General features: G+C 46.3%; 14 protein-coding genes across 14 annotated transcripts; 6 read left to right on the top strand and 8 right to left on the bottom strand.

The window, feature by feature from the left end:
* Positions 1 to 1,958: 1,958 nt before the first annotated feature.
* On the top strand, positions 1,959 to 2,675 carry N7495_000655 (uncharacterized protein; the record flags this gene model as incomplete). Its single annotated transcript, XM_057203325.1, has 3 exons — positions 1,959 to 2,018; positions 2,080 to 2,591; positions 2,651 to 2,675. 3 exons carry the CDS (start codon positions 1,959 to 1,961, stop codon positions 2,673 to 2,675), a joined length of 597 nt encoding a protein of 198 aa, XP_057067398.1.
* A 1,357-nt stretch (positions 2,676 to 4,032) lies between these two features.
* N7495_000656 (DUF1761 domain-containing protein) lies at positions 4,033 to 4,609 on the bottom strand (the record flags this gene model as incomplete). Its single annotated transcript, XM_057203326.1, has 3 exons — positions 4,033 to 4,167; positions 4,225 to 4,529; positions 4,594 to 4,609. The coding sequence occupies 3 exons, from the start codon at positions 4,607 to 4,609 to the stop codon at positions 4,033 to 4,035; spliced, it is 456 nt and encodes a 151-aa protein (XP_057067399.1).
* Positions 4,610 to 5,399: 790 nt separating this feature from the next.
* On the top strand, positions 5,400 to 6,225 carry N7495_000657 (uncharacterized protein; the record flags this gene model as incomplete). The annotated part of the gene is made up of 2 exons (XM_057203327.1): positions 5,400 to 5,650; positions 5,745 to 6,225. Coding segments are annotated over 2 exons (732 nt in total), but the record flags the coding sequence as incomplete, so codon positions are not given.
* A 259-nt stretch (positions 6,226 to 6,484) lies between these two features.
* On the bottom strand, positions 6,485 to 8,593 carry N7495_000658 (rRNA-processing protein MPP10; the record flags this gene model as incomplete). The annotated part of the gene is made up of 1 exon (XM_057203328.1): positions 6,485 to 8,593. One exon carries the CDS (start codon positions 8,591 to 8,593, stop codon positions 6,485 to 6,487), a length of 2,109 nt encoding a protein of 702 aa, XP_057067401.1.
* Positions 8,594 to 8,984: 391 nt separating this feature from the next.
* Positions 8,985 to 10,094, bottom strand: N7495_000659 (short-chain dehydrogenases/reductase; the record flags this gene model as incomplete). Its single annotated transcript, XM_057203329.1, has 5 exons — positions 8,985 to 9,172; positions 9,231 to 9,449; positions 9,505 to 9,612; positions 9,675 to 9,987; positions 10,044 to 10,094. 5 exons carry the CDS (start codon positions 10,092 to 10,094, stop codon positions 8,985 to 8,987), a joined length of 879 nt encoding a protein of 292 aa, XP_057067402.1.
* A 637-nt stretch (positions 10,095 to 10,731) lies between these two features.
* Positions 10,732 to 11,723, bottom strand: N7495_000660 (NuoB/complex I 20 kDa subunit family protein; the record flags this gene model as incomplete). The annotated part of the gene is made up of 4 exons (XM_057203330.1): positions 10,732 to 10,801; positions 10,858 to 11,238; positions 11,298 to 11,487; positions 11,543 to 11,723. The coding sequence occupies 4 exons, from the start codon at positions 11,721 to 11,723 to the stop codon at positions 10,732 to 10,734; spliced, it is 822 nt and encodes a 273-aa protein (XP_057067403.1).
* A 264-nt stretch (positions 11,724 to 11,987) lies between these two features.
* Positions 11,988 to 12,621, top strand: N7495_000661 (uncharacterized protein; the record flags this gene model as incomplete). Its single annotated transcript, XM_057203331.1, has 2 exons — positions 11,988 to 12,377; positions 12,433 to 12,621. 2 exons carry the CDS (start codon positions 11,988 to 11,990, stop codon positions 12,619 to 12,621), a joined length of 579 nt encoding a protein of 192 aa, XP_057067404.1.
* Positions 12,622 to 12,858: 237 nt separating this feature from the next.
* On the bottom strand, positions 12,859 to 13,896 carry N7495_000662 (ACP S-malonyltransferase; the record flags this gene model as incomplete). Its single annotated transcript, XM_057203332.1, has 1 exon — positions 12,859 to 13,896. One exon carries the CDS (start codon positions 13,894 to 13,896, stop codon positions 12,859 to 12,861), a length of 1,038 nt encoding a protein of 345 aa, XP_057067405.1.
* An 807-nt stretch (positions 13,897 to 14,703) lies between these two features.
* On the top strand, positions 14,704 to 18,752 carry N7495_000663 (putative nuclear pore complex subunit Nup133; the record flags this gene model as incomplete). Its single annotated transcript, XM_057203333.1, has 3 exons — positions 14,704 to 14,985; positions 15,066 to 15,135; positions 15,199 to 18,752. The coding sequence occupies 3 exons, from the start codon at positions 14,704 to 14,706 to the stop codon at positions 18,750 to 18,752; spliced, it is 3,906 nt and encodes a 1,301-aa protein (XP_057067406.1).
* Positions 18,753 to 19,103: 351 nt separating this feature from the next.
* Positions 19,104 to 19,999, bottom strand: N7495_000664 (uncharacterized protein; the record flags this gene model as incomplete). Its single annotated transcript, XM_057203334.1, has 3 exons — positions 19,104 to 19,338; positions 19,448 to 19,607; positions 19,966 to 19,999. 3 exons carry the CDS (start codon positions 19,997 to 19,999, stop codon positions 19,104 to 19,106), a joined length of 429 nt encoding a protein of 142 aa, XP_057067407.1.
* Positions 20,000 to 20,171: 172 nt separating this feature from the next.
* Positions 20,172 to 20,582, bottom strand: N7495_000665 (uncharacterized protein; the record flags this gene model as incomplete). The annotated part of the gene is made up of 1 exon (XM_057203335.1): positions 20,172 to 20,582. One exon carries the CDS (start codon positions 20,580 to 20,582, stop codon positions 20,172 to 20,174), a length of 411 nt encoding a protein of 136 aa, XP_057067408.1.
* Positions 20,583 to 21,409: 827 nt separating this feature from the next.
* N7495_000666 (ribonuclease III) lies at positions 21,410 to 22,582 on the bottom strand (the record flags this gene model as incomplete). Its single annotated transcript, XM_057203336.1, has 2 exons — positions 21,410 to 22,414; positions 22,511 to 22,582. 2 exons carry the CDS (start codon positions 22,580 to 22,582, stop codon positions 21,410 to 21,412), a joined length of 1,077 nt encoding a protein of 358 aa, XP_057067409.1.
* A 141-nt stretch (positions 22,583 to 22,723) lies between these two features.
* N7495_000667 (mitochondrial 37S ribosomal protein mS33) lies at positions 22,724 to 23,222 on the top strand (the record flags this gene model as incomplete). The annotated part of the gene is made up of 4 exons (XM_057203337.1): positions 22,724 to 22,756; positions 22,817 to 23,025; positions 23,079 to 23,128; positions 23,194 to 23,222. The coding sequence occupies 4 exons, from the start codon at positions 22,724 to 22,726 to the stop codon at positions 23,220 to 23,222; spliced, it is 321 nt and encodes a 106-aa protein (XP_057067410.1).
* Positions 23,223 to 23,850: 628 nt separating this feature from the next.
* N7495_000668 (U2 snRNP complex subunit CUS1) lies at positions 23,851 to 25,574 on the top strand (the record flags this gene model as incomplete). Its single annotated transcript, XM_057203338.1, has 2 exons — positions 23,851 to 23,907; positions 23,961 to 25,574. 2 exons carry the CDS (start codon positions 23,851 to 23,853, stop codon positions 25,572 to 25,574), a joined length of 1,671 nt encoding a protein of 556 aa, XP_057067411.1.
* Positions 25,575 to 25,741: the final 167 nt, after the last annotated feature.

Raw genomic sequence — 25,741 nt, forward strand, 5'->3', positions numbered from 1 at the left:
CGTCTCTCTCCTATGTCCAGTTTCTTTACATATTCCGCATCTTTGTGGCCGCTGGCGTCGTGGAGAAGATGCCCGGGGTTGGCGTCCATTTACATCACGATTTATTGACGCGTCGATATGCTGGCGGCCTTCCTGGACAGTAAGGCCACTCTCAATGACCATTTGCGCATTCGGACGTGCCTTTCGTTACTTCTTTTATTCATTAGCTTCGGGAAGAGCGGCTATTTCCTGAGGTAGAATGGCCATCTCTTGGTGTATAGATGCAGTACCTTTCAATATTTGGTGTAACAGCTCCTTCGTTGGTGTCGACGGCGATCGCGACACTGTACGTAATAAAGCTTTATATTAGCGAGATATATATTTCTGTGTCACTGGCGTTCTTGGGGAGAAGTTCTTACTAGAGTCGCTACCTCAGGATGATGGTGGTGTTGATGGACGAAGCGAGATAGTAAGCTTTGAAAGCACCCTCTCTGGATCAAATGGTGTAATTCCAGTGGCAACGAAGGCATCAGATGTAGATCTTATAGCTTCTTCACGTGCGGTAGGATATATAGCTAGAAAATCGTTCTTGTCGATAGAGTTGAATTCTAGCTCCATTTTGATACCAACCTTCCGGAAATAAGAGCGTTTTAAAGCAACAAAACAACATACATCTAAAGGCTTTAAAAGATGAGATGAATGCGGAGGCATACAGAGTGGTATAATGTCATTTTGTCGGCAAATATGATCGAAATCGGGTGTAAGGTGGCTACCATGGCCATCTAGAATCAACAGCCTATATCTCCGCTTCGTACGTGTTCTAGTAGAAGGGATAAATAGTTCCTGTAGCCAACGAAGGCCTATTTGATCTGATGTCCAGCCATTAGGGCTTACTTCAATGCGCCAATCAGGTGGTAAATTGGCATCGCTAAACCAGCTTTGCATCATGTTTTTGCCCTTAAATATGATGCATGGCGGAGGCGCCCAACCGGTTGAATTTAAACATTCAATAGCCGTAACACACTCGCAATTTCTAGGTTATACTTTGTTTTTCGGCCATAATAGCCTGCCCTCGTAACGATTTTAGTAGTGGCGGTTTGTCCCATCGCGAAGCCAATTTCGTCAAAGTTGTAAATGTTATCTTTATGAATCCCATTCTCGCGAATCAGCTTTTCAACTAGTGTAAACCATTCGCGGATAATCTTAGGCTCCTCTTGTTTTGCGCGTTCACAATTGTAACGTTCTGAATAGCGAATATCGATTTCAGGTGTACGTTTAACGAAGTTCGAAACCCAATTTCGTCCGATCGTAAGAGGTGGGTTAATTCCACGGTCAGCGAGTAGAATATTGGCGATTTGAGCGACATAAATGAGGTCTAGGGGCAGATCCACGATCGTCTAAAGAGAAAATCTATTTCACTAGAGTTTCCTCTTCAGATTTAATCAGTTTATGACTATTTGCGCGTGTCTCAGCGCGATATGTAACACTGGATTGGCGACGCCGGAGTATATGGGACATTAAAGATAGATGCAGCTTGGTTTGCATTGGCAATTTGGCTTTTTTTTTTTAAGCCTGAATAGCTAATAAGATCCTACCCTCCTGTTCTTCCCGGGTTTGGGCCATTTGAGAGGTAGGTGGTGGCATAATGGGTGAAAAACGTAGATGATGCGTAAAAAAAGAGGATTCTCCACTCGCTCGGAATCTCCACTCGCACGTGTTTTTAACTAGCCAGTATTAGTAATGCAGCCTTCATGAGAGTACCGGAGCCACAATAATCCGCTCCGCCTTGGAACCTCCGGAGTTGCTTTGATGCCGCATCGTGATCTTCAAGTCTGTAAATTACAATTTTGAAGGATTTCTAGTACTTCAAGAGGTTAGTCCTTCACTATTGAAATATCCTGCACCTCCCAATTATACATAGTTTCGATCGATTTCAGAGCAACGAGCTGATTAGGAGGTACAGGTCAGAGTCTTTCATCATGGCTCGCGGTGCTATTAAAGCCGCCCAGTCAGCAGGGCACGCCATTGCTGTTCACCAGGTAAGCTCTTGCTTGATACTGAGCTTGTACATATCCAGTGATTGATCCCAGCACCCTGCAGAAATATACTGTCCAATCCACCGGCATCTGGGAGCGTATCCGCCGTCTCCTCGCCGTAGCCCCCGAGCGCTCGAACGGTGTTCCCTTGAACGCTCAGTTCCGTCTTCCTGCCCCGGGATCCAACCCTCCTCTGGCTTATGACGATCCTGTCACCTTCCCCGCCAGTGACATTGCAGATAATCCCTACTGGAAGCGCGATGTTCGCCGCAACTACCCGCAGCTCAGCACCTTCACGCAGGCCGACTCTGTGAGTCTCCTTACCGTCGGTAGCCAGGCTGCTCCCAAGGATGATGTCCTGAAGCTCGGAGAGGCTGGTGCGCAGCAATTGGTTGAGGTGAAGGCACATGGTGAAGAGCGCGGCCTGGCTGCGCTCTTTGAACAGGACAAGAAGAGCATCCAGGGCGTTCTGGGTGCAAATGGCCTGCCGCCTCTTCCTGGCCACATGAACAACTCGAAGCCCCAGGAGAATCACTCTAAGTATCTCCTAACCGAGGAGCAATCTTACCCTGATAAGTATGTGTTTTCAACCTTGAAGTATTATCTATATGATCTAGCTGACAATTGTAATTTAGGTACCCCTGCCGCAATTTTGCTTGATTAGATTTTTTCCACTGGCATGATTTGCCCGCTTCAGACGAATACGTACATACAAATCGAGTTATCATTTCCTTTTTTTCCAAAGTATTCATGTCTGAACCCACCACGATGAGCTCAGATTTCAATAGATTTGACCTGCAGCAGATATTATATAGGCACAATTGTAGCCAATAGATATATAGGTTAGCGGCAAAGTTCCCAGTCCGTTCGAAGTTGAACATCCCCGGCAGTATTCTCGTCGCGTCTATGTCAGGTGGATTTGTGTGGGCAGTTCTTGAAGCAAAATATCTTCCCTTCTTTATTCAAAGAGTATGACGAGCTAGATCATATAAGTACTTTATAGGGCCAGAGATTGGGAAATGTTCCTCATTCAGTCTCGATTCGAGAGCTATAAGGCCAAATTTCTAGATCAAGACAACGCGCTTAATAACTTAGAAATCCTCAAAAATTGCCTTTCTCGATTCTAAAAACTGGACCGGCGCTGGCTTACAATCTTGTTCTTAGCGTCGGCAATGATGCTGCAATTCCAGGCTGGCTATGCCTTGGCCACTCCAGGGAACAGTTAAATTGCCAATCAACGATACATTCTCGGTTCAGTCCACAGAAGAATGGAAGAATCAGCTCCTTCGTCCTTTCAGTGATGTTATCTGCATTCACCACATCCTATCGAAATATCAGAAAGTTATACCGACGCGAAATACAGCAGCTCTGGCGGCAAGTCTAGAACTTGAGAGATGAACTATTCCTGGAGTTCTTCTCGATTAAAGAGATTTGACACCAAGGCTAGATTCCGTGATAAGCTCAGCGGAAGGACAAAGTGGGTATAATTGGGGTGTCGTTTTTCATAACAGCATGCATGCGGTATTTTTTTGTTTGAAGGTTCGCTGAATGCACTTGTAATTGAACCAGTAATTCAACCGTCAGAACCCGGTTAGCTGTGAGTATGTCATGTCATTTGGAATCAAGATCATATACATCAAGCTTATCGCTATATCTAGACTCGTATAGTTTGGGAGCCATATATGATAAGCCACTTAGAAGTGGACCATCATGTTTCAAGACACGCTCGATCTTTAGCTTAAAGTAGAACTCTCAATCTAGGCCCTACACGAAGAGTACTGTACAGCTCATCAGTTCTATCTTGAGCAGAATGTGAAGACCGTATATTCTCGGAATTACGGAAAAGTGAGCCTGATTATTGATAAAATGGAAAAGAAGTGCTTTCAATGGTTGTTTTGAACAAAAGGAAGCTAGATCATAGATACTTCATCTGCATCATTTCTCCATGCTTATTATTGTAATCCCAAACTCCAGTTCAGCCGATAATCAATTATCCGTTACTGATCATATTCTAGATCTAGTCGAACGGGTTGGTGCGAGTTCCCCACCAAGTCAAGAACAAGCTGAGACCGACAGTCTCGAACACGCGAGATACAGTACCAACGGCAACTGTATCTAGAGGACGCTTCTCCAAGAACAGTTGACTCACAACCTGTTACAACTGTTAGTTGACTGGAAAATTAGAAAACTCTTGTAAAGATAGACATACAGAAGGAGCGGCGCTAGCAAAAAAGATCAATGAGCCGAGGTAGGCAGCACCCTTGTAGCTGAGAGTACCAGTGGCGTTGATGAGGGCAGCTACACCATATGTCTGCACAGCGCTTCCGACAAGGGAGGATCCCCAAGCGGCAGCAGCACCTGCGGCTTCCTTCGACTTAATGAATTCCTCCTTGGAGTTCGCGGCCTGGGCGCGGTGGTAGGTGTCACCGAAGATAGGGGCCAAGATGCCGAGGGAGGCAGTGTGGGTGAAGAATGTACCCAAGGCGATAGCCGAGGGCTTCACGGGAGGCAAGTCTAGAGAAGAATGATGTTTAGCATTGATCTTTGTGTTCGAAATTCTTATCTGAATGATACTCACAATGGAGGGTAGTCATGATGAAGGAAGTAGTGTACAAAGTCTTGAGTACAATGTTGAAAGGAAAAAGAAGTATTGAGAGAGAAAGGGAGCTTTAAGAAGACAAGCTATGCGGTGACGTCGTCATGATTCAGCGCAATTGGGAATTAACATGACGTCAGGAATAATTCCTGGTCTTCTTCCGGTTCACCATTCCCAGTCCGGGGAAACCGGGTTAATACAGTACTTGTTTCGGCCAACCTGGGCACAATACAAAGTAAGATCTGGATCTGGAGCAATAGTGGAGATTAATCTCGTCTTAGCCGATCCTCTACAATACGTCAGTGCATGTGGAGGCGGACCCTGTTTTAGCTGTTCGTTGAATTACGCACGGGCTTAACCTTCTTTCTAGTTATTTCTATATAAGGAACGACTTATTCTAGTCAGTTCTTCAGTCTAGGTCATTTAACTAAGCTTTCTAATCATTCCTAAGTTCTGAAGTTGCTGCTTTGGAGCTTCGGAAAATGTTGATCACTACCTAACTTGTATGAGACAGTCTAGGCTCCCTTATACATCTTCGATAGTCCACTATAGTAACTTAGTAGTAAGTTAGCCAGTTAGTCCACAACCAATAATACTTACGCTTGTTTATCTTAAAAGCTCGTCATTCCAAGGAATTCTAATATATTGTCAAAATAGACTGTATCATGTGACCAGATTAGAGTTGATCCCCACTTCTCATCGTGCGATGTTTTTCATGTTTTTATGTTTTCGCTCTGCAACCGCCAAATTCCTTTAATCAATTCCTCAATTTAATGACCTTTCCCCAGCCTATAGAAAGGTCGCTCAGCCCGGATTCACTTCCAGATGCTTCCTTTAACGTGAGCGACTCGTTGGCTCCGCCACGTGCCATCAAATCAGCCGGCACTACCAATATCAACTTCGACGGCCTTTTAAAAGAGCCACTGCTTCTAAAAGAGGACCTGAAAAATGGCTGTGGAGGACAGCTATGGCCTGCTGGAATGGTTCTGGCAAAATACATCCTGTCTCAACATTCAATCGACATGTCCAACAAATCGATGTAACTAACTCTTGAGTCTTCCGATAGGAAGCACATTAGCTCTAGCTCCCTGTGCTTCCGAGTACAATATTTTGATTGCTGATTCCAATTCTAGCGTTGAGCTAGGAGCTGGTGGTGGACTTGTTGGGCTTGCTGTTGCTCGAGCCTGTGAATTCAAGGCTCCCCTTCACATCACAGACCAACTGCCCATGTTCTCCCTTATGAAGGATAATATCACGCTCAATCAACTTGACTCGACTGTTAATGCTTCCGTATTTGACTGGGGAGAACCAGTTCCAGAGCAGATCCCTGCGAAGCCGGACGTCATCCTCGCTGCCGACTGCGTCTACTTCGAACCTGCATTTCCTCTCCTAATTACCACCCTACAGGACCTTCTTGGCCCCAATTCCGTATGTTACTTCTGCTACAAACGACGGAGAAGAGCGGACTTGCGGTTTATGAAAATGGCGAAGAAGGCATTCGACGTGCAGGAGGTTAAAGACGATCCCGATGCTTCAATATACGGTCGAGAGAAACTATTCCTCTACACTATTCGTGTTAAGTCTACAAATACAAGAGAAGCGAAGATGTCCTGATAATTTAGATTTCCAAGCCCTGTAGTTTTCCTGTGCATTCTTTATCCAATCTTACTACTACGTAACTTCCAAATCGCCAAATCATTCATTGATGCATGCGTTCCTCCTCTAGCTACAGCACTTACCTAGCGCTGCAGGTAAGCATGAGATACCGGAGAATATTGAAGCAACAGATAGTTTAACGCCTTGAAACATGATGTGTTATTCGAGTTTTGAATGAAAAAAAAAATAATCTATACATGACTGCATGACTGTATAACTATAGTTTCAGATTGTCGCCGCGGTTTTTGTGTGGTTCTCTCACCCTGCTGCCATCAATTTGGGTAATTTGCCCCTCTTTGTTCACTACCTTAACGCCTCCCTGCTTGAGATCTGACACAAGTTGCTGCTTCTCAATAGCCTTGGCAGACTTCTTAGGCTTATCAGCATCATCCTTCTGACTCTTCTTGTGGCGTCTAGCCCGGGCCTTCTCTTCGCGGGACATTTCATCCTTGGAAATAGTAGCACCAGTCTTAAGCACCAGCTCTCCAGCAACCTTGCCATCATCACCTGGTGCATAGATCTCTTGTGGCGCAAGTGCAGATGGCCCACCAGCAGCGCTGCCAGCAGAAGGACGTGCGTCTTCCATTGTGATGGTTGGCGCATCGGTGACAACATTAATGCTTGCCTGGGCCACCTTGGGCTTGTAGTGCCAGTTGCAGAGGGTATCCAATTGAGCACTGATTTGTGTCCAGAGACTGTTGACCTCGTCATGTTCCTTGGCCAATTTACGGTCCTTGGAGTCGACGTAGTTGGGATCGCTGGCGCGCAAGTGGTCTGCTTCATACATCTCAGCCAGACTCTGTTGGGGCTTGGTATCATCCAGTTCGAATCGGGCGCTTCGGGGAGTCTTTCCGTCACCGGCACCTGGGCGACGGCGGATGACCTCGTCAAATTCTTGAGCAAGGATACGACGCTTGATAAGCTCTTCAATGTCCTCGGAAGTTTCGTTGGTCACGACGGGGACGGGCTTGCCAACTCGCTCGAAGTCAAGGTCCTCCTCGATTAAGGAATTCACGGGTCGCTCGACGGCTCTGGCTTCACCAGATACCATCCATTGCTTCTTTGCAACATTTGCGGCTTCAAGGCGGCGAATTTCATCCGCGATACGTGCTCGCTGTTTTTCGTGGGTCGACTGTGGGCCGGCAGCCTCCTCGGCACCAGCCTCGTCTTCAATATCAGATTCCTCATCGAACAAGTCACGTCGAGCATCAGCCATTGCTCGGTTGACATCTTCTTCCGTGATAGCGGGTTGGGTCTTGGGGAGTGCGCGTGCTCGCTTGGATGAAGCCTTTCGTGGTGGTGGTGCGAAGAAATCGGCGTATTTGATTTCACTGGTGTCGAGCCAGCCAGTGGCTTCAGCATCCTCATTCTCGGAGGCATCTTCGTCTTCATCTGTGTCCGCGTTGAGGTCGACATTGCCAAAGGTGGGACCTTCTTCTTCGCTGTCATCCATATCCTCGTCCTCGTCCTCATCCTCGTCTTCATCCTTCTTCGACCTTGAAGGTTCCTTCGAGGAGCTGTTCTTGACGGTAGCCATGGAGCTACCAGGGACCATCGGGTTTGCATGCCAGTCGACTTCGTCATCGCTATCCTCCTCCTCAACATCGCCCCTTGCATCTTGTCTCTCCAAGAATTCAGATTGCTTATTGAAGTCGTCGATGGAGAAGAACCCGTCATTAAGACCGAATTTATCTTCAGTGTAGACACCTGGATCTTCCTCCTCACCAGATGAAGTCGAGCCTTCTTCATCTTCGCTCATGTCCTCTTCCAATTCACCATCTAGTTCTTCTTCCTCTAGCATGTTAGAGTCCTCCATATCCTCGTCCATATCCTCATCGAGCTCATCAGAAATCTCGCCCTCATCGAGCTCATCTGACATGCCATCAACCTCATCGCTCTCGGATTCCAGACCCTCAGGGCCAGAAACATCCGAGTCCTCATCGGTAGAAGATGGGTAATCGATATCCTTAGCCAACAAAGTAACATCCCGTTCAACTTCAGCACCAGCAGACTCTAGAATCCGAATAGCTTGTTCCCATATTTGGTTGGACGTGAATCCTTCAGTGTAAAGGTTTTTCAGCTGAAGTTGTGGGTGAATCGAGTCTGTTTCGGAACGCTTGCGCTTCTTATTGATTTGTCGGCGGAGAGTTTGCTCATCGACAATGGATGTAGCAAGAGGATCCAAGATTTCTTTTGTCGAATTTGCAATCAGGGTATGTAGTTCGTCGGTTGGGCGGAGAAAATCCCAGGGCGAGGTGAGTGCGGAAACGAGGGTGGGCTTTGTGGATTCAGCGGGCTTTGCCCCTCCTGATTTTCGTCTCGCCATGGTTGGTAGAGCGAAATTGTTAGAAAAGTGCTGGGTTGCTAAGGTGCTGGAATGAGAAGAAGAAAAATTGTCGCACGAAGCACGGACCGAGAACCAATCACAACCATCCCGATAAGAGATAAGGAAGTAAGTATAAAATCAATATCAATTCTTGAGGTTGATGTGAAGTTGAATAAAGTTGATTTTATAGAAATTGTTTCTAACAAGCTTTTACCGAATATATCAAATAATTCATGCGCATGTTTGGTTCTGTAACTCTCCAAGACTTTAGTGATAAAATGGAATAGAGAAGGAAAACATTCTAAACTCCTTTTCTTGAGTGACTTGAATGAACAAGGCATTATTGTGTCTGAGACTGCGTCGGCTTCAAACCAAGATACTGTGTTCAAAACTATCCAGTAAGACACTCAGTTTTCTCGATTTCCTCCCTGCTCAAGCACCACTTGTTCTGCAGGTTGGTATCCAGGCTAGTAGCATAGACATCTGTCGGCCACCATTCACCCCAGCTAGTCAAGAACAACTGCTCTGGATCAGCAGGCAAGTTATTGGCAAAGAATGCACGGAGAAGATTTTCGGCTCCTATAAGAACAAAGTAAGATTATGTGCTTTCGATGGATTTTCAATGAGTAATTCTCACCCTCAGGAACAGTTTTGGCATCGGCCATATTCATCGAAAGACCCATATCAGCGGCAAGCTTTGTATCGGGAATGAGACCAGGGGATACAGCTACGACTGTACACTCGGGCAAGTTGCGGCGCCAGTAATGAGCACCGAGCAACTGAGCGAACTTCGAGGCACTATATACCGTTCCTATTCCCGCACCAGAATTGGCTTTCAAATCGACATCAAGAGTATCTAAAGTAGGAACAATGAGCAAAGATGACAGACTACGGTGAATAGATAGACTCACTAGGATCTTGTCCCCTCACGCTGCGTATCGCTCCAGAAGAAACAAAGACGACGCGAGACTTCGAAGCAGCCAGTGTTTCTCGGATCAGATGAACAAAATAATGCTGAGCTGTAAAAAGCATCTTAGCTATGGTCCTAAGATGAGGTCATAGTAGAAAACATTCTGCTTACCTAGGTGGTTGACCATGTAACCTGCGCACCACTTTGATCCATGGGGACCTGGACCTTTGGCATTGTCGAGCACACCAGCAGCGAGGAATAGATAGTCCACTCGATTTTTACCCAATTGAGTAAGTGCCTTCTGGGAAAATAGCTGGACACTGCGCAAGTCCAGCAGATCAAGCGGCAAAACATGAACGGAGTGTTTACTGCTGTCATATCCAAGATTCTTGAAGTCAGTCTCAGTCTTCTCCACATTTCGAGATCCCAAAATAAAGTTATAGGGCTGTGGCTGCTGAAGCAACTGTTTAATCACTTCGAATCCCTGCATATTTGCGTCAGAGACTAGATGCGCTAATTGGAACTGAACTGAACTCCTACCAGGCCTGAGGACGTGCCTGTTGCGAGGACGGTTTTCGCAATAGATGACATTCTTGTCGACTTTTGTTCATATGTGTTTACCTAGGTAGTATGAGGTCCGGTCAATGTTTCTCCCAGGTGGAGTGGATGCATAACTATGCCCCGCCATATTACAAAGCAGTCCAATGTCGATGCCTTGATACCTTACCTAACTTGGAGGTAGTTGTGCATGGGTGTTCTGGTTAGAATGATAAAAGGTATTTTACATATGCCACATGCCCATAATCATCGAGTGGTTGATTAGAGGTAAAGTCAGATCCTGACAAGTATTTTGTATCTCCAGGAGCTGAACTGTACGTCCTAATGCATCCCTAGGAGTTAGTGCTTCATAATTTTGACCTGATTATCAAAATCACGAAGTTTGATGAATTGCGGTTAAATAGGTTGTACTTCTGGTAACAGAAATAATACCTATGTGGTGCGGAGTGTACGTTGATTACTCAGTTATAGTGACCAATACTTCAACATTTGTTTAGATTGAAAAGCCGACAAGAATAATAGAACTTAAGTCAAGGAAATTGAGGGTCGGTCGCCTAGAGTTGATATACAAAATAATAAAACGCACGGACTCCACGATGGCGGAATGCATTTTGAGTCCACCGTGCACAATGATTCAAGCATATAAAATAAATCGCATATCACCGAGAGTCTAACGGCGGTACCACATCCGGGTGATACGGGTGTTTCTCATCTTCTTCTGGAGCTGGAAAATGCCGTACCTATAGTTCAATTGCATAAGAAAATGAGTATTGATACAGGGGAGAAATTCACTTACATCAGGGCTTCGGATGTAGGCGGGCATCCAGGGACGTAGACATCCACAGGAACGACACGGTCACAGCCGCGGACCACCGAGTAACTGTAGTGGTAGTAGCCACCTCCGTTAGCGCAACTACCCATGCTGATAACCCATCGAGGGTCAGGCATCTGATCGTAGACTTGACGCAGGGCGGGGGCCATCTTGTTGGTCAAGGTGCCGGCGACAATCATGACATCTGATTGACGGGGAGAGGCACGGAAAATAATACCCAGACGGTCCTGATCGTAGCGGGGGGTGGAAAGGTGCATCATCTCGACGGCGCAGCAGGCGAGACCGAAAGTCACGGGCCACAGCGAACTCTGACGGGCCCAGTTGGCAACTTGATCAAGGGTAGTCCTATCATAAAAGTCAGCGGAAGGATCGGAGCATCAATTGGAATTGATAGAGGCACGAACAAGACATATTGCATAGCACCCTCCTTCTTCTCTTGGCTGGGCAAAAGAACCTCTGTTCGGGCCTTGCCCGAGGCAGTAAGAGTCTGACTTGGTGATGACTGACGAACGGGTGCCGCTGACTTTACAGAGGAGGTCGACAGAGCGGCGATGGGTTGGGCTCGAGGGAGGTATGCGAAACGGGGACGCACAGCTGATATCTGTTAGCCACGGATCATGTCAATTGAATCAGAGTTAAAATCGCATACCGCTCAATGCGCCGGAAACTAAGGGTCTCGCCATGGGAAGCATGATGAATGAGTGGAGTTCTCTTCGCCCAGTATCTTCTTTCGCAGGTGACGGTCTAGTAGGAGAACTCTTTGCCGAGTTTAGAAGGAGCGGGCTGAAGGCGGTGATTGGACTTAGAAACTGAATTGACTGTGTGGTCATTGGCCCGCAGATTTTTTGCCTGTAAGTTTAGGCTCCAAGGCACCAATACCCAACCTACCGGGAAGTGAGCTTCCCTAGCTTCGAAATTGCATTACGATAAGACGATAATCATCTTCGTTAATATCATCTGCTACCCTAATTACCTTGCATAAATTTACTTTCTCACTTACAGCAGTAAATCCATACTACGTGGCGAAGCCCAGGTGAGGGCCGAATAGTAGGGAGCGATAACCCCCGCATCAAAGGAGACCATTACTGAGCAGGATGGCTGGTCCAAGAATAGCCTGCATTGGGGTGATTGGCAAAGCCGTATGTTCCTCATGGCGAACTGGTGCTAAGATGTATACTTACCATGCAAAACAGGATAACCCCCTCCATATTTCTTTATTTCCTCCCCACACCGATGCCACGATTGAATTCTCCTTCCTCCTCAACTCCTGCCTTGACATATTCGAGATTCACCGCAAACAGACCTCCATAGACCAAGATCTGGGTCTCTTACAGGCAGTCGACGAAAGACTTGCTGCTTACGGCTGGCTCACAACCACGGGGGTGAAGCTATTGATCATTGTGGATGTATTTGGTCTTGGAAACACACCTAGCAAGCTGACAAGCTTTGCAGCCAATGGCCTACGAGATGCAGATCTGAAGCCTGTAGGTTGCAGGAGTGTTTCTCCAATGGAGCTCAATTGCTAACCAGCTTGTCCAGGCATTCCGAGCACTGCAAACTGCATATATTCAGCTATTGCAGAACCCCTTCTATTCCCCGGATAAACATGCCCCGGGACCTGGAGCAGCAGTAGGATCAGCAACCTCTTGCGAACCAATTTCCAATTCAAGGTTCATAGCAGACGTCAAACGAATTGGCGAAACATGGACCCCTGGGACTGCGATATAGAAGTTCTTGACAGTCTATGCTCATCAGCTTAGATACCATCGTTCTAGTAGGAGATTCAGGGACTGTTCAATTCTCTGGCACTCTGGACGACACTCCCAGATTTTGGGGGGTGAATGTTCCAAATAAGAGCATATAGTCGATCCCACGGCTATGTCTATGTTAATGAAATAAGAATTTACCATAAGCTATTAATATTATAAAGTTGCACAAGATTTGTACATAATTTGAGCCCATTCACTATAGATATTGTAACCGACTTTCTGGAGCATTCGGCTCAGTGTGATCTAACCCAAGTAAGGCTTCCTCCATTTCCCTTGGATCAGAGATAGCCCAAACGCCGCCTCCCTTAACGTCAACTCTTCCAACTTCTTTTCCAACGAGATTACGACCCACTTTACCAGGACCAATACCTATCCAACGTCTCACTCCTCGTTGTTGGTGGAGATATCGGATGCTATCCCACCATCTTACCGTATCAGTGCATTGCCGCGACAACAAATTCTTTAGATCCTCCTTGGAGTGAAATGGCCGTGCAGAAACGTTGGAAATGCAAGGCAACATGCCTGGGAATTTGATGTCTACATGATCCATTGCAGCCCTCATATATTCTGCTGCAGGAACCATCACAGGACTGTGGAATGGGCTATCGCTTCTCAGCCTCACCGCACGAGGGTCATGTCCTCCAAACTGGCGGAGTTGTATAATCAGTGTTTGTATTTTTTCGAGACTGCCACTGAGGACAATTTGGTTTGGAGAGTTGATATTTGCCACCATCACATGCTGTATGGGTGGCGTAGATGTGCTACTATCTTCAAGACGGGAAGTCCCCAGACCGAGGAATTGTTGAATAGTCTTTAGTAGTAACTCCAGGTGTTCCGGCTGGCATATAAGCGCTACCATGCCGCACCTTTCACCGGATCGCGCAACCAACTGTTGCGTACATTGGGCCATCACTTCGGCCCGACTGCGCACTAAACGAAGAGCATCGGCAAAAGTCAGATGACCGGCGGCGACCAAGGCTGCAAACTCTCCCAGGCTGTGTCCAAGAGTGACATCTACTCTTGAACGAATATTAAATCCAAAATTCTCTTCAAGAATGCGAAGAATGAGAACAGAGACAGCCATTACTGCAGGCTGCGCATTCTCGGTTTGATGCAGTTGTGAGTTCGGTCCTTCGGAAATAATGCGAGAAAGGCTGAATCCCAAGATGGAGTCCATCTCATCCATGACCCTGGAAGTTGTGCGGGGGAAGCTGTTCATCCAGGGATCGGTCATTCCGACTCGTTGCACCCCATGCCCTATTAATGCTATGTGAGCCTATGGTGTCATATTGATCGCATTAGATAACCAACCTGGAAAGAAAAGAGCGGTATGAAGCTGTTTCTGCGGCATATAGCACGCGAATCGCCTCGGCATTATTATCCTTGAGCACCCTTCTAGCCCGCGTAGGGCACCGGCATTCATGACCGAGATCATATTGCTATAGTGATCACACTGGAACCCGGACCTTCTTCATGATCTGATAAACGCAGTGTGGCATTATTGTATTTGTTTTCGTTGAAAGAATTGATGAGGTGTCCAAGGTTAAAGCTGATTATCTCATTATAGTTCACGTGTAACTTCCGAAGTCGGCACTTTCCCCGGATGACTACTCTCCCGTACTTGGCACTGTAAATACACTTGCATACTCCCGAGGTCCGGATGTACAACAAAGCGAGTCATATGCTTAGGGTATTACCTGGAGACGAAAGGCTGGTTTCCTGTGCCATAAATAGAAGCAGGTATTATATACGATTTGAACAGTGAATCTCAATAACAGAGGAGGAGGCTTGAAACTAATAGTCATTATTTCCCCCAAGTTACGTACTTCGTAGAGCAATAATTACTTCCATATGCATCTTCTATTTATGGTGCCTTATGATGCCTGAGGTTGGCATCCAAGGCGGTGAAAGCTTAAAGATCACCTTTGTTATTCTGACCCTTCAATCTTCCCGTAGCAGGCGCATTCCACCCTCCAGGTTTTTTTTACAGCTTCCAGTGTTGAACCTTTATGTGAGGCCCTCCGCGCCTTCTCAATTGAGAATGTTCGTTCCAAAAGCCGCTGCGCGCCCTCGGCGACGCCAACGAACCAGCTCTGGTGACGACGCTGCCAAACCACCCAAAGCCAAGCGACAGCGCTCAGTTCTTAGGCAAAGAGGAGATAGCACGGCTATTGGTTTAGATCATGAGAGAAAATTAGGAGAGCAAGTCATCCAGCTCGATGACGACGTGGCTATGGATAACACCTCCGAAATGCAAATCCCAATCCGCGGCTCGAAACCGAGTGAAGCGCGCAGAAATGATTCAGAGGGCACGATTGTGCTGGTAAGTTGACCTGTTTAAATGTTAGCTTCTTAAGATTTTTCTTGAGAATGCATACATGGCTTTGGCTGAACGAAAAATAGTCTAGCACTGATTACTACACTGTTGATCAACTCCCGGCTCTACCAGATCAAATCCGAAGCTCCCCTTCAGGTATAGCATATACGCAGCAAGCTTGAATTCGAACAATAAAACTGACTTTTTCCTGAACCACAGACCCATTGAAGTGCTTTTTCGCAAAGGGCCATAACCACGCATTAGCCTTGACACACTCCCACGCAATCGTATGGCCATATTCCGTTGCTTCCTCATCTCCATCCCCTTCAGAAACGTTCACAGTGCCAATCCCTGAACAATGCAGAGATCCAACTGGTGCTGTGCCGCTTGGCACTCTGCTCTCTACTGCTACTGGAGAGCATCCTGGTTTGCTGGTTATAATTCCATCCACTGGTAAAATTATCTACTGGGAAACCGTGTCAAGTGCCGCATCACTGGGACTGTCTCGGCAAAAACAATATGGGATTCAAGGATCTACCCCGGGACTCCTATCCGGCGAATATGCCACAGAAGTCCTTAACTGTGAGCCCTCTGGAATAATCGCTACTTTTTCTTCTGGACGTGTTGCGCACATCACTTTCAGAGACACCCAAGGAAAACCCACAGTGCTCGTGCAATTTCTGAAGAGTAATGCTGGTGGTGGAGGTGGTGGAATTTTTGGTGGAATCAAGAGTGCGCTAATCGGCGGTTCCTGGAGGAAAGAAGTCACTGCAGTACAAGCAGGCGGCTCCAGACAGCGAGGCCAACGCGATGTGATCATTGCCACATCTACGGGTCTGATAGAAATATGGGACACCCATTGGAACCACGGGAATGCACTAAAGAAGAAATACGATGTGAAGGACAAGGTTTTGGCTGCATTTCCCCAATATCTTGAGAAAGGAACGGGCGAACCAGAGCTCAAGGTCATGGACTTTGCAATTTCCGCCGAGCAGCATGATGAACCTGGCTCGGACGAATCCTGGAAACTGTTTCTGGTTGCTAGTTCCAATCCTTGGATGAATCAAAAGCAGGTGTTTGTTGTCCAAGTGGAATTTTCGGGCAACCAATCGCGGGTGCTATCTACTCACGCTGTGGATCTATCCAGTATTCCTACCACAAGAGAGGAAGCAAAACCTAAGATATTGGTCTCGAAAGCGGAAGACACTGCCTTCATCCGGATCAACCAATCAATCGCTATCTTGTCATTAACGAGCACCGTCAAGGACTCACCAACCTCTCAGCTGCTTCTGGACTCTCACCAGTTGCCCTTGCCGTTCCAAGATATTATCCATCTCCAGTCCGGTAAAGACTTTGAGATATTGGGGTATGGTGCGGAGGAGCTACCTGACAGCGAGAACCGCGCATCATGCGTGATGATGATTCGAAACTTTGGTGTCATTCGTGTTAACGTCATTCCTCGCTATCCTACAGAAGATGCCTTGGATGAAGGTCAGCTTACCGCCAAACACAAGCTTGAGCAGGCTATATTCTTCGGTACCATGGCAAAGAACCCCTTGAATCTCGCTGGAGACGGCGGCCTTGACTTTCCTGCTCCAGACATTGAACAAGCCTCGCTCGATATCTGTACAGAGCTTCTTCAGTCAGAGTCTCGGTTTATTCCAAATACTGCGATCTCTATTGATCAACACTTGCGGTTGAGAGCAAAGGCTCTGGGCGATCTCGCGTCATTGTTGTCACAAAAAGGCAATCCTTTGAGCCGAGCTGCAAGGTGGCAACTTCTATGGGGTGCTGAAAAGCTCGGTGCCCAAAGAGCCATGTGGAAATTGGAAGAGACTCTTCGGGCTAAAAATGAGAGCGCTTTCCTCGGGCAAGTCATCGAGACGATGAACGACAAGTTCAAAACCCCGCTGAACCCATCCAACAACGAAACTGATCCAGTGCGTCAATGGTTCTTGAAAGATACCTATCGTATGGAGCATATTGTTTCATGGATTAAAAACGCGATCAAACCCCGTCGGGGCAATTCTTCTAAACAGGCAAAACGGCTATCGGAAAATATTCTGGAGGCCAGTGAGCTTCTTTTGTCAATAATGGAGACGGCTTTCAGGTATCGTGAACAACATGCTTCGGTTTATGGTCTTGGAGATGACTTTATCGAGGATGGAGTTCTCGCCGACCACTATCAAGATCTTCCTGAGTTCTGGACCTCTAAAGCGGTGGGTTATACTGAAACAGGTAATCTACTTGATTGGGAACTGGACAGCTGTCGGGCTTGGATTCAACAAAAGTCAACAAGTAAAGATGCACCTGATAGCCAAACCTTGAATCAGATTGCAGACAACAGCGCACGGCATCTCAGAGTTCTTGGTCAAATGCACCAGGAGCGTGTTCGCTGGCTTTCCTCTCAGGATGACCCCAAACTTGCAGATGCAGCTGTTTCACTTGAACAGACCCATCTCAAAGAGCGCAAGTGGCAGCTATTCAAGCTAGCTGGAATCGGGCATCTCAGGGATGCACTGATTCTGGCAGAGCGCTTCCGAGATATGGAGGGCTTGGTTGAGCTCATCATCGAACTCCAAGATCAGGTAAAAAATCAGCAATCTCCGGAAACCATACTGGATCCTACCCTTGCTGGAGAAAGCGAGGCCGATGTCAATCTTCGGATTTCTCAGTATTTTGATAAATTTGGTGAACAGTGGGCAGATGCCTACTTCTCTCGCCAGATCTCCATGGGACACCCAGGTGCACTTCTTTCTATGCGAAAGTACCAACCTGCGGTGACAAAGTTCTTACGTAAGAACCCTAGCTATGCCAAACTCAGTTGGATAAACGACGTGACTGGAGAAGAAGATTATGAAAGTGCGGCAGTGTGTTTGCAAAACCTGGCGCTCAACGAGGAGAAACAACTGTGGTGCCACCGCGTGGAGGTTTCGTTGGCCAAGCTCGGCAAATTGGCTTCAGCTGAGAAGGGTGGTCCTTTGGTACAGGAGGATATTAAACGCCTCGACGATTACTCTGAAGTCGATAAGATCCAAACGAGTGTTTACCAGGCCGTTAAGCAGGGTGTAGAAGGTGCCATCGACCTCAAGGCCGAAGCAGAATTGGCGTTGGAATCTTTGGGACCACATCTTGTTCAAGATCGCCCTTCTCTCCATCAGATTCTCGGTGACGCCCTTTCCAGCTTGGTCAACAAGAAGGTCGTCGGGCCAGATAGTTTGATTGATATTTTGACTCTTATTGGCCCCACTGAAAAATCCGAGGAAGGAGTTGAATTTCATGAAGCTCTTCAAGTGCTACTTCACGGCGGATATTCCCAGGATCCGCTTTACGTCTCGGCCTTGCGGAAGTTGATCTGGAGACGCTGTATGATCAAGGACGACTGGGAAGAAATCGGAAAAGAAGCAGAATTGAACGACAATTCAGAGGATGCGACTCATCACACTGCCCTCTACCAAACATTGCTTTTCTGCATCAAACGTGAGCCAATCGAACATCTTTCATCATCCATCAACCTAACATTTTTTGCAGAACGAAAAGGCCCCAGCTTTCAGCCACTATACACACCTCTTTGTCCAGGCGACGCATTAATGGCCGATTCTGAAGCTGAAATTCTTATCTCACGCTTCCACCCCGAGCAAAAATCTCGAGTGGCTTCTGATCTGAAGCAAGAGAACCGGATTTTGCTCCATTACGTCGATGCCGGAAAACTTGATTTCTGGTTCCAACATCTCTTGACTTCTATTGAGGATGCAGCTACCGTAGAAGCTTAATTGAAGGATAATGGCGTTGGTAGCTCAGCTGTGGACTCTTAGTATCGGGTAGTGAGGTAAAGACCGATAGATACAGGCTTGAATGACATCCCTTATGAAAGAGCAGGAAACAGTTCTTTACTTCAAGTTTCAATTGGTAATAAAATATGATTCCCTCGGACGATATTATTTCTTATGACCATTCCATAAAACCATACAACTGCCATAATCATTTAGAATCCCAAGACCGAGAAATGAAAACAAGCATCCTCAGTCATCTTAGATCCATATCCATACCATTCCATCTGAGATATGGATTTCCGCATATTCTTTGCTTCAAATTGGTAGCTGGTTTATGAAATCCGTCAACCTCTAAACACTTTCAGTGCTGCTGCTAGTCGGAACTTTGGTAACTACCAGGTCGGAAGCATCAGAAGCCTCAGAGACATCAGAGGCTCCATGGAGTTTCTCTTCAAAGACAGGTTCAGTATCACGAGTCTCAAACTTGGTTCTAAAGTCAGCGGCACCATGAGTGCTGCTGTTCGAGTGGCGACGGGCATTGGTGAATGCAAAACCGTAGTCTTGAATTTCATCACCAGAGTGTCCCCTAGAAGATTGAGAGTGAAATTTTAGTTACAAGTGCGGTACAAGTGTATGTAGTATGTGGGAGGTGGTATGTCATATGATCAGATCAACTAAGCAGTATAGCAACCTACCAATTACCCTTGCCACCGCCATCCTTCTTAGTTTTCTTCGGATCAGCATCAGTGAATGCTGCCGACTTGCCAAAGAATCGAGACATGCCATCGCGGGCATTAACACCCTCAATAGCGGAGTGGTCGGGGTCATTGACTTTGTGGGTGCGAGTCACTCCATCTGATGTTAGTTCAGTAATTGAGGCATAGAAGAGCAATGCTTACTGATTGGAATTACTTTTTAAAGTGAGATTAATGAAAATGGTTGAAATTTGGGAAGATGGGAGATTTAAATAGAAACAGAAACAGAAACAAGAATTGAAATAGAAATAGAACGGTAGGAGGTCACGCCAGGTAACTCGTGACTTGTGACCTCATGATAAATGAAAACGCGGGGAAGGACGGCCCCACTAAGTGGCTCCAACCTTAATATCTTGCATACACCTGTTGTTCGATGCTTTTCATTTCTTTTAAATTGACGATGGCTCGCAAACTGTGTGTATATTCTTTTTCTATAATTAACTCCTTTGCTACCGCACTCGACTCCGTGTCTAGGCAATAATTAACATCCATTGAATTCTTGACGAGCCATTCCAAGGACGGTACCTATCTAGTAAAGTGAAAAGAGTGTCAACCTGATTCTAAAGGTTTGCATCGAGAGTCTTCCCTCTATTCTTCAAAGACCTGTTAAAACTCTGCTTCGATCTGTTGGTAATTTTTTACATTGCAGTACAACATTCCTCTCTCATAAATTGTTATTAACGCATTGATTGAAGCATTGGTGAATCGTGAACCTCCAATGGTGTTTTAGCCAAGCGCCCTCAAGGGTCTTTCCAGTAGACACCCGCTTTTCAGCACCAGCCGCTGACAGACTGTTTGAAGTGTGTATGGTATCCTGACTGATAGAATCTGATAAGGGCATTGTTGATGGGGCGCTCAAGCTCTTGGTATATAACCCTAAGCTATGAGGGTCTGGAAATGGATGCTTTTGGAAGAGCATAAAAAGCGTCATTGCACCTAACGACCATATATCGACTCTATCTGCGAAATCGGGCTTAGCTAGCGGCATGATGCCTGGCACCGAGACATTCTTATCGAACTGTTTGCTGAAACCAAAGTCACCAATTTTGACCCACCAATTAGGACCAGTCGACATGATTAATTTTTAATATTATCCGTTATCACCATCGTACTTTTAGAAGGTTGCCCATCCGGGGATCATTACCTAAGGCTTCGGTTTATGGATAAAACGATTGATATAGAGATGTTGAGGACCTCTTAGGATCTGAATTGATATCTGCTGTAATTCCCTTTCGGGTGATGGACCTAACGGCTTGCTTTCGAGATCAAACCAGTCAATATATTCCATTGCATTGAAAACAGAGACATCACCTGTTCTCGAACCTCACACCTGAGCATGATCTCTCACAAATAAACCATCATAATTGACCACTAATCACTACCAGCATATTTTCCTTGAACCTACTTGGGATTTCAAGATTATACCCATGGACCTGGGGTAGAAGACTCGCCTTGACTTGGGAGTGTTTCTAGTTATTGGACACAGACAGTATTTCCGTATGAAGGATATGTCGGCTTGACGATCATCTTCACAGCCCGTAACTTGAATTTATTTTCACTCACATCTTTCCAACCAAAATTTCCCAAATCCGCCTGTGGCGTCTGAATGAAATTCATTGTAACAATTAGGCATGACTGAGCACTTCGTAGCCTTTCGAATCTTTACTAATAATTGTTCTCATTTTTCATAAGAACACCTCTACGCCTCTGCCGCATTAGCTTTAGCACTAGTAACGGAGTAAACATTGTTCATCAATCTTCCCATAACTAAATAAATAGCTAGTTACTTCCTATTAAAATCTATTTTACCGGAAATAAAACTCCAGTTCTGATTCGTTTCTGATATTGTTCTTCGTGTGTACAGTCTCGATATGAAACTGTTTTGGGATATCAAGGGGTATCTTATTTGGCCATTGATGCAGACTTCTTGTTGGTAACCTCTAACATCAACGATGTGTTTGCGAATGCATTCGAAGCCGCTTCTTCTCCTGCTTCTGCTTTGTTGAGACCTTGGCCAGATCCGAGATGTTTTTTATTCCAACCATAGCCCGTAAGATATACTCCAATAAAATGGAGCTGTGTTCCATCGTTGTTCTGCTTAAAAGGACGCTCCTCGAGATAATCCAGTTTAACACCTTTCATCAGGACCTTTGCTGCCAACTCCTGTTTTGAATGAAGTTCGTATTTATGCGGGCTCTTCTCAGTCACGTTGATCAGCTTCGGTAACCATAGCTCTGTCAGCCATTCCTCTGCAATCTGGAAGCCACCCGAAGAATTAGAAAGTATGATTGCAGCGACATAAGCTTCGAAAATATCGCCCAGTATCTTCGTCCGCCGCTTGGGTTGGTCCAAGTAAGTCTTCGGTATGGAAGCTCTGCGATCAAAACCGTAAAGCTGCGAACATTCTGCAAGTGTCTCATTTTTCACGAGTATCTCGCGTATCTGTGACATTCTTCCAGCGGGGATGTTAGGGTACTTCACCCAGATCAATCTCGTTGCAATCAGCTCGATGTATGCGTCACCCATCACTTCTAGGCGATCATAATTTTGTCCAAAGGCTTTCTCGGCACTTGGGTGTGTAAAGACTGCCTTTTCCATTTGTTTATCTAGAATTTGCGGTAAGGCAGGCTTTTGAGAAAAGTTGCTGGACGAATGCTTCATCATGGCGCGAGAGAAATCATGAGAAGGTAATGAATCCACATTTGAATGCTGAAAAGCATCATTTAGCGCAGATGCAGCCTTTGCGATGTCCGCGGCCTTTGTAACGTCCAGTTCAGTGCTGAGGATGCTTGGATCATCTACCACTTCCCGAACAAGTGTTTTTAGAATTGACAGATGAGCACTGTCGCTTGGGCGTAATCCACGGTCAAGTGAGTATGTAGCCCCTTCCGAAAACGGCACTTTTCGCTGTGAAAACTTAGCTGAGTTATCGTAAAGAAACGCCATATTCGATGTAGGGTAGGAAATAAATATACGAGATAACAATGGAGAAACGCTGCGCACCTTCTTGTTTCGTTGGGTAGACATATTTGTTAGCTCTCTGTCCGATTCAGCAGCAGATCTTTTGGAGCTCATTTCTGATTTGGTTCTTGCAACAAAGGAACTTCGGCGGAAGTTATTGATCAAGATAAAAGTTGGGTCACATGATCTCCGCCGCGCTTCGGCTCGGCAACCGACTTCAGATTCCTCACTTCATCATTAAAGGGAACAGTGAAGATGTCACAACCCAGGTTACTCGACCTGGTTAAGGTAGGTGAACAGATATAGCTGCAATCGAACTTTCTGGATTTGTTTGCTAACCATCCCCAGACCCAGTGTCGCATATTCTCTCTCAACTTCAATCCGCAGCGGCTCCGACTTGGAAATAAGGTCCTACGACAGCGGCTTCGTGGTCCAGCTCTCGCAGCATGGTATCCTCAAAAGATGGTCTCTTTCCGAGATCTCCAAAACACCTATAAGCCCCTTGGCTTGACTACTTTCGATGAGGCTGAAGACGATCGAGAAGAAGCCATCCAGATGTTCGTGACACACTTCTTCAACCACTACAATATATCCTGACTATTTTGTTTAGTGCCAAACTCCGAGGAAAGGGCCGGCCCAAGAAGAAGAGGACAGCCGCAGGTATGTCGAGTCTTTTCCCTGTGCAATTGATCGGATGAGATTCACTAATAATGCCTCAAATTCAGAGTCTCGGTCTGCTAAGAAGAAGAAATGAACAACATGACTACCTAACCACCTACGATGATATCCAAAGATCCAATCCAACCTTTCCCATATCTGATTATTTCCTAAGCTTGATCCTCAAGTTTATAAAGGAAGCTGTGGTACATCGATCGAGGTTTTGCCTACTCTATCCATCCGATGCATGGCTCCAATTTCTTTTATACTTAAACATTGTACTATATTTGAACCCGTATGCAATGGATTTGTTTTTTTCCCCCTAAAATTGACTTCTATTTATGCAAGCCTGTAACTGCATTTTTAGTTTAGTAACGAGATGTACGTATGGGCTGATAGTAAACCTGCTTAGATTAGAAATTCAAGACTACAGAGAGCAACAGCTTTGAATTCTCTATACGTCTCGGTGACTGATTGAATACCAGTAAATAACTACATAGCATTTCGACACAACCTGACATTATTTCTACCTTACCTTCCAAGGATACAAGGTTGACGCAGAGGGGCGGTGGGGCCACCGGCCAATCACAGGCCCAGAGAACCCTAGCATTTTAATCCTCAGCCAGACGCACGTCGCGATTCAATTCTCAACCTAACAACATCCACGCCCACCACAGGTCATCGTACTGTGACAGTGAGCGCTTGGGGTCGCAGAGCTACTAATAATGAAGCCAACCAAGAACCAGATCCGACGTGCGCGCAAGAAGGCGCTGAAGAAGGAGGTAGGCTACGTGTTCGGCGTTCGACTCCAAGAGCTAACATAAGCTTTTCACAGGCTGCCACTGCTCCCAGTGACGATGTTCAACAGATAGAATCCAAGGCTCCTTCGCCTCCTCCGATTACCCAAGATACACTTGAAGACTCTGATTCTTTAATGGCTGATAATCCACTATGGGACATGTACCAAGGCATTGTCGCTAGATTCGAGAACACAGCTGCTGAACATGGAAGCGCAAAGGAAGCTGAAAAACCGCAGGTCTTCTTCGACGACGCGGATGACATACCTGATGAGGATGAAGAGGCCGAGCCGAGAATGTCAAAAAAGAAGCGTAAAGAGATGACCCAACTTTCCGTGGCCGAGCTGAAAGCTGTGGCTCCCAAACCCGACATTGTTGAATGGACGGACACATCTGCCAGTGACCCTCGACTTCTGATTCACATCAAGGCCCATCGTAATGTCGTTCCCGTTCCCCAACACTGGTCACTTAAGAGGGAGTATCTATCATCGAAGCGCGGAGTTGAGAAAGCGCCGTTCGCACTGCCTAAATTTATCCAGGAGACAGGAATCTCCGCAATGCGAGATGCTGCATTAGAGAAGCAGGAGGCGTCGTCTTTGAAGCAAAAGCAAAGAGAGAGAGTTCAACCGAAGATGGGAAAGTTGGATATCGACTATCAGAAGCTATACGAGGCGTTTTTCCGGTTTCAAACCAAACCTGAGCTTACTCGCTACGGTGAAATTTATTTTGAGGGCAAGGAATACGAGACCAATCTTAAGCATCTTCGTCCTGGCGAGTTGAGCGCGGAATTGATGGAAGCTCTCGGCATGTCACCCTCATCCCCTCCCCCGTGGCTCATCAACCAGCAACGCTTTGGAATTCCACCCTCGTATCCTGCCTTGAAGATTCCTGGCATCAATGCCCCTCTCCCCGAAGGCGCAATCTGGGGCTACGCCCCTGGCGCATATGGCAAACCTCCTGTCGATGAGCACAATAGGCCGTTATACGGCGGAGACATTTTCGGTATGAAAGAAGGCCGTGGAACTATTCCGCAAGGAGAACCAGTTGAAAGGGATCTTTGGGGTGAATTGCAACCAGATGAGGAATCCGAAGAAGAAAGTGAGGAGGACGACGATGAAGAAGACGAGGATGAGGAAGAACAAGAAGAGGAGGCGAAGGAGGAGCGTGGAGATCGCTTTGGTTTGGAATTACCAGCCGAAGCTGTAAGAGCTGAGGATATTTCCGGCGACTATAATGTCTCAGGAAAGAATTCAAAGAGTTCTGTCTTCGAAAATCGTTCTGGTCCAATAGAGGTCGAGGATTCCCATGGTCGTACTGCTCACCAAATCATCCCAGAGAAGCACACCAGTATCCAAGGATTCTTTGGTGGTGACCGCGTCTATGATCTCAGCACCGCGTCGGCCAGAAATGTTCCTGTGCTCGGAGCAGAAGACGAAAGTCGCAAACGCAAGAAGCCTGGCGATGTGGATGTGTCAGTGGACCTTGATGCAAACGATCTTAGCAAAGACAATCTTCAGAACATGTACGATACCCAGCGACAACAGGAAAACAACCCAGAATGGGGAGGATTCCAAGAGGATCTTAGCGATATGATTGCCCAGGAGAGTCGCAAGCGGGCACGCAAAGCTGAAGAGCGACGAGGCAAGCGCTAAAAGGCGAAAAACACTAGATATCTGTGCAAGGCTTTTCTACTTTATTTTCTTTTCGACGAGATAACCCGGGACACCTTTTTTGTCTGTACTTTTACTCATTTTAGGAGAATCAAAACCGTTAAAGCGCTTAGTCTTTAACGAGAATAAAACATCAAGTTGTGAAGTTT

The sequence above is a fragment of the Penicillium taxi genome, assembly GCF_028828555.1.
Source record: "Penicillium taxi strain IBT 34144 chromosome Unknown utg000001l_segment0_segment0, whole genome shotgun sequence".
Classification (NCBI taxonomy): Eukaryota; Fungi; Ascomycota; class Eurotiomycetes; order Eurotiales; family Aspergillaceae; genus Penicillium; species Penicillium taxi.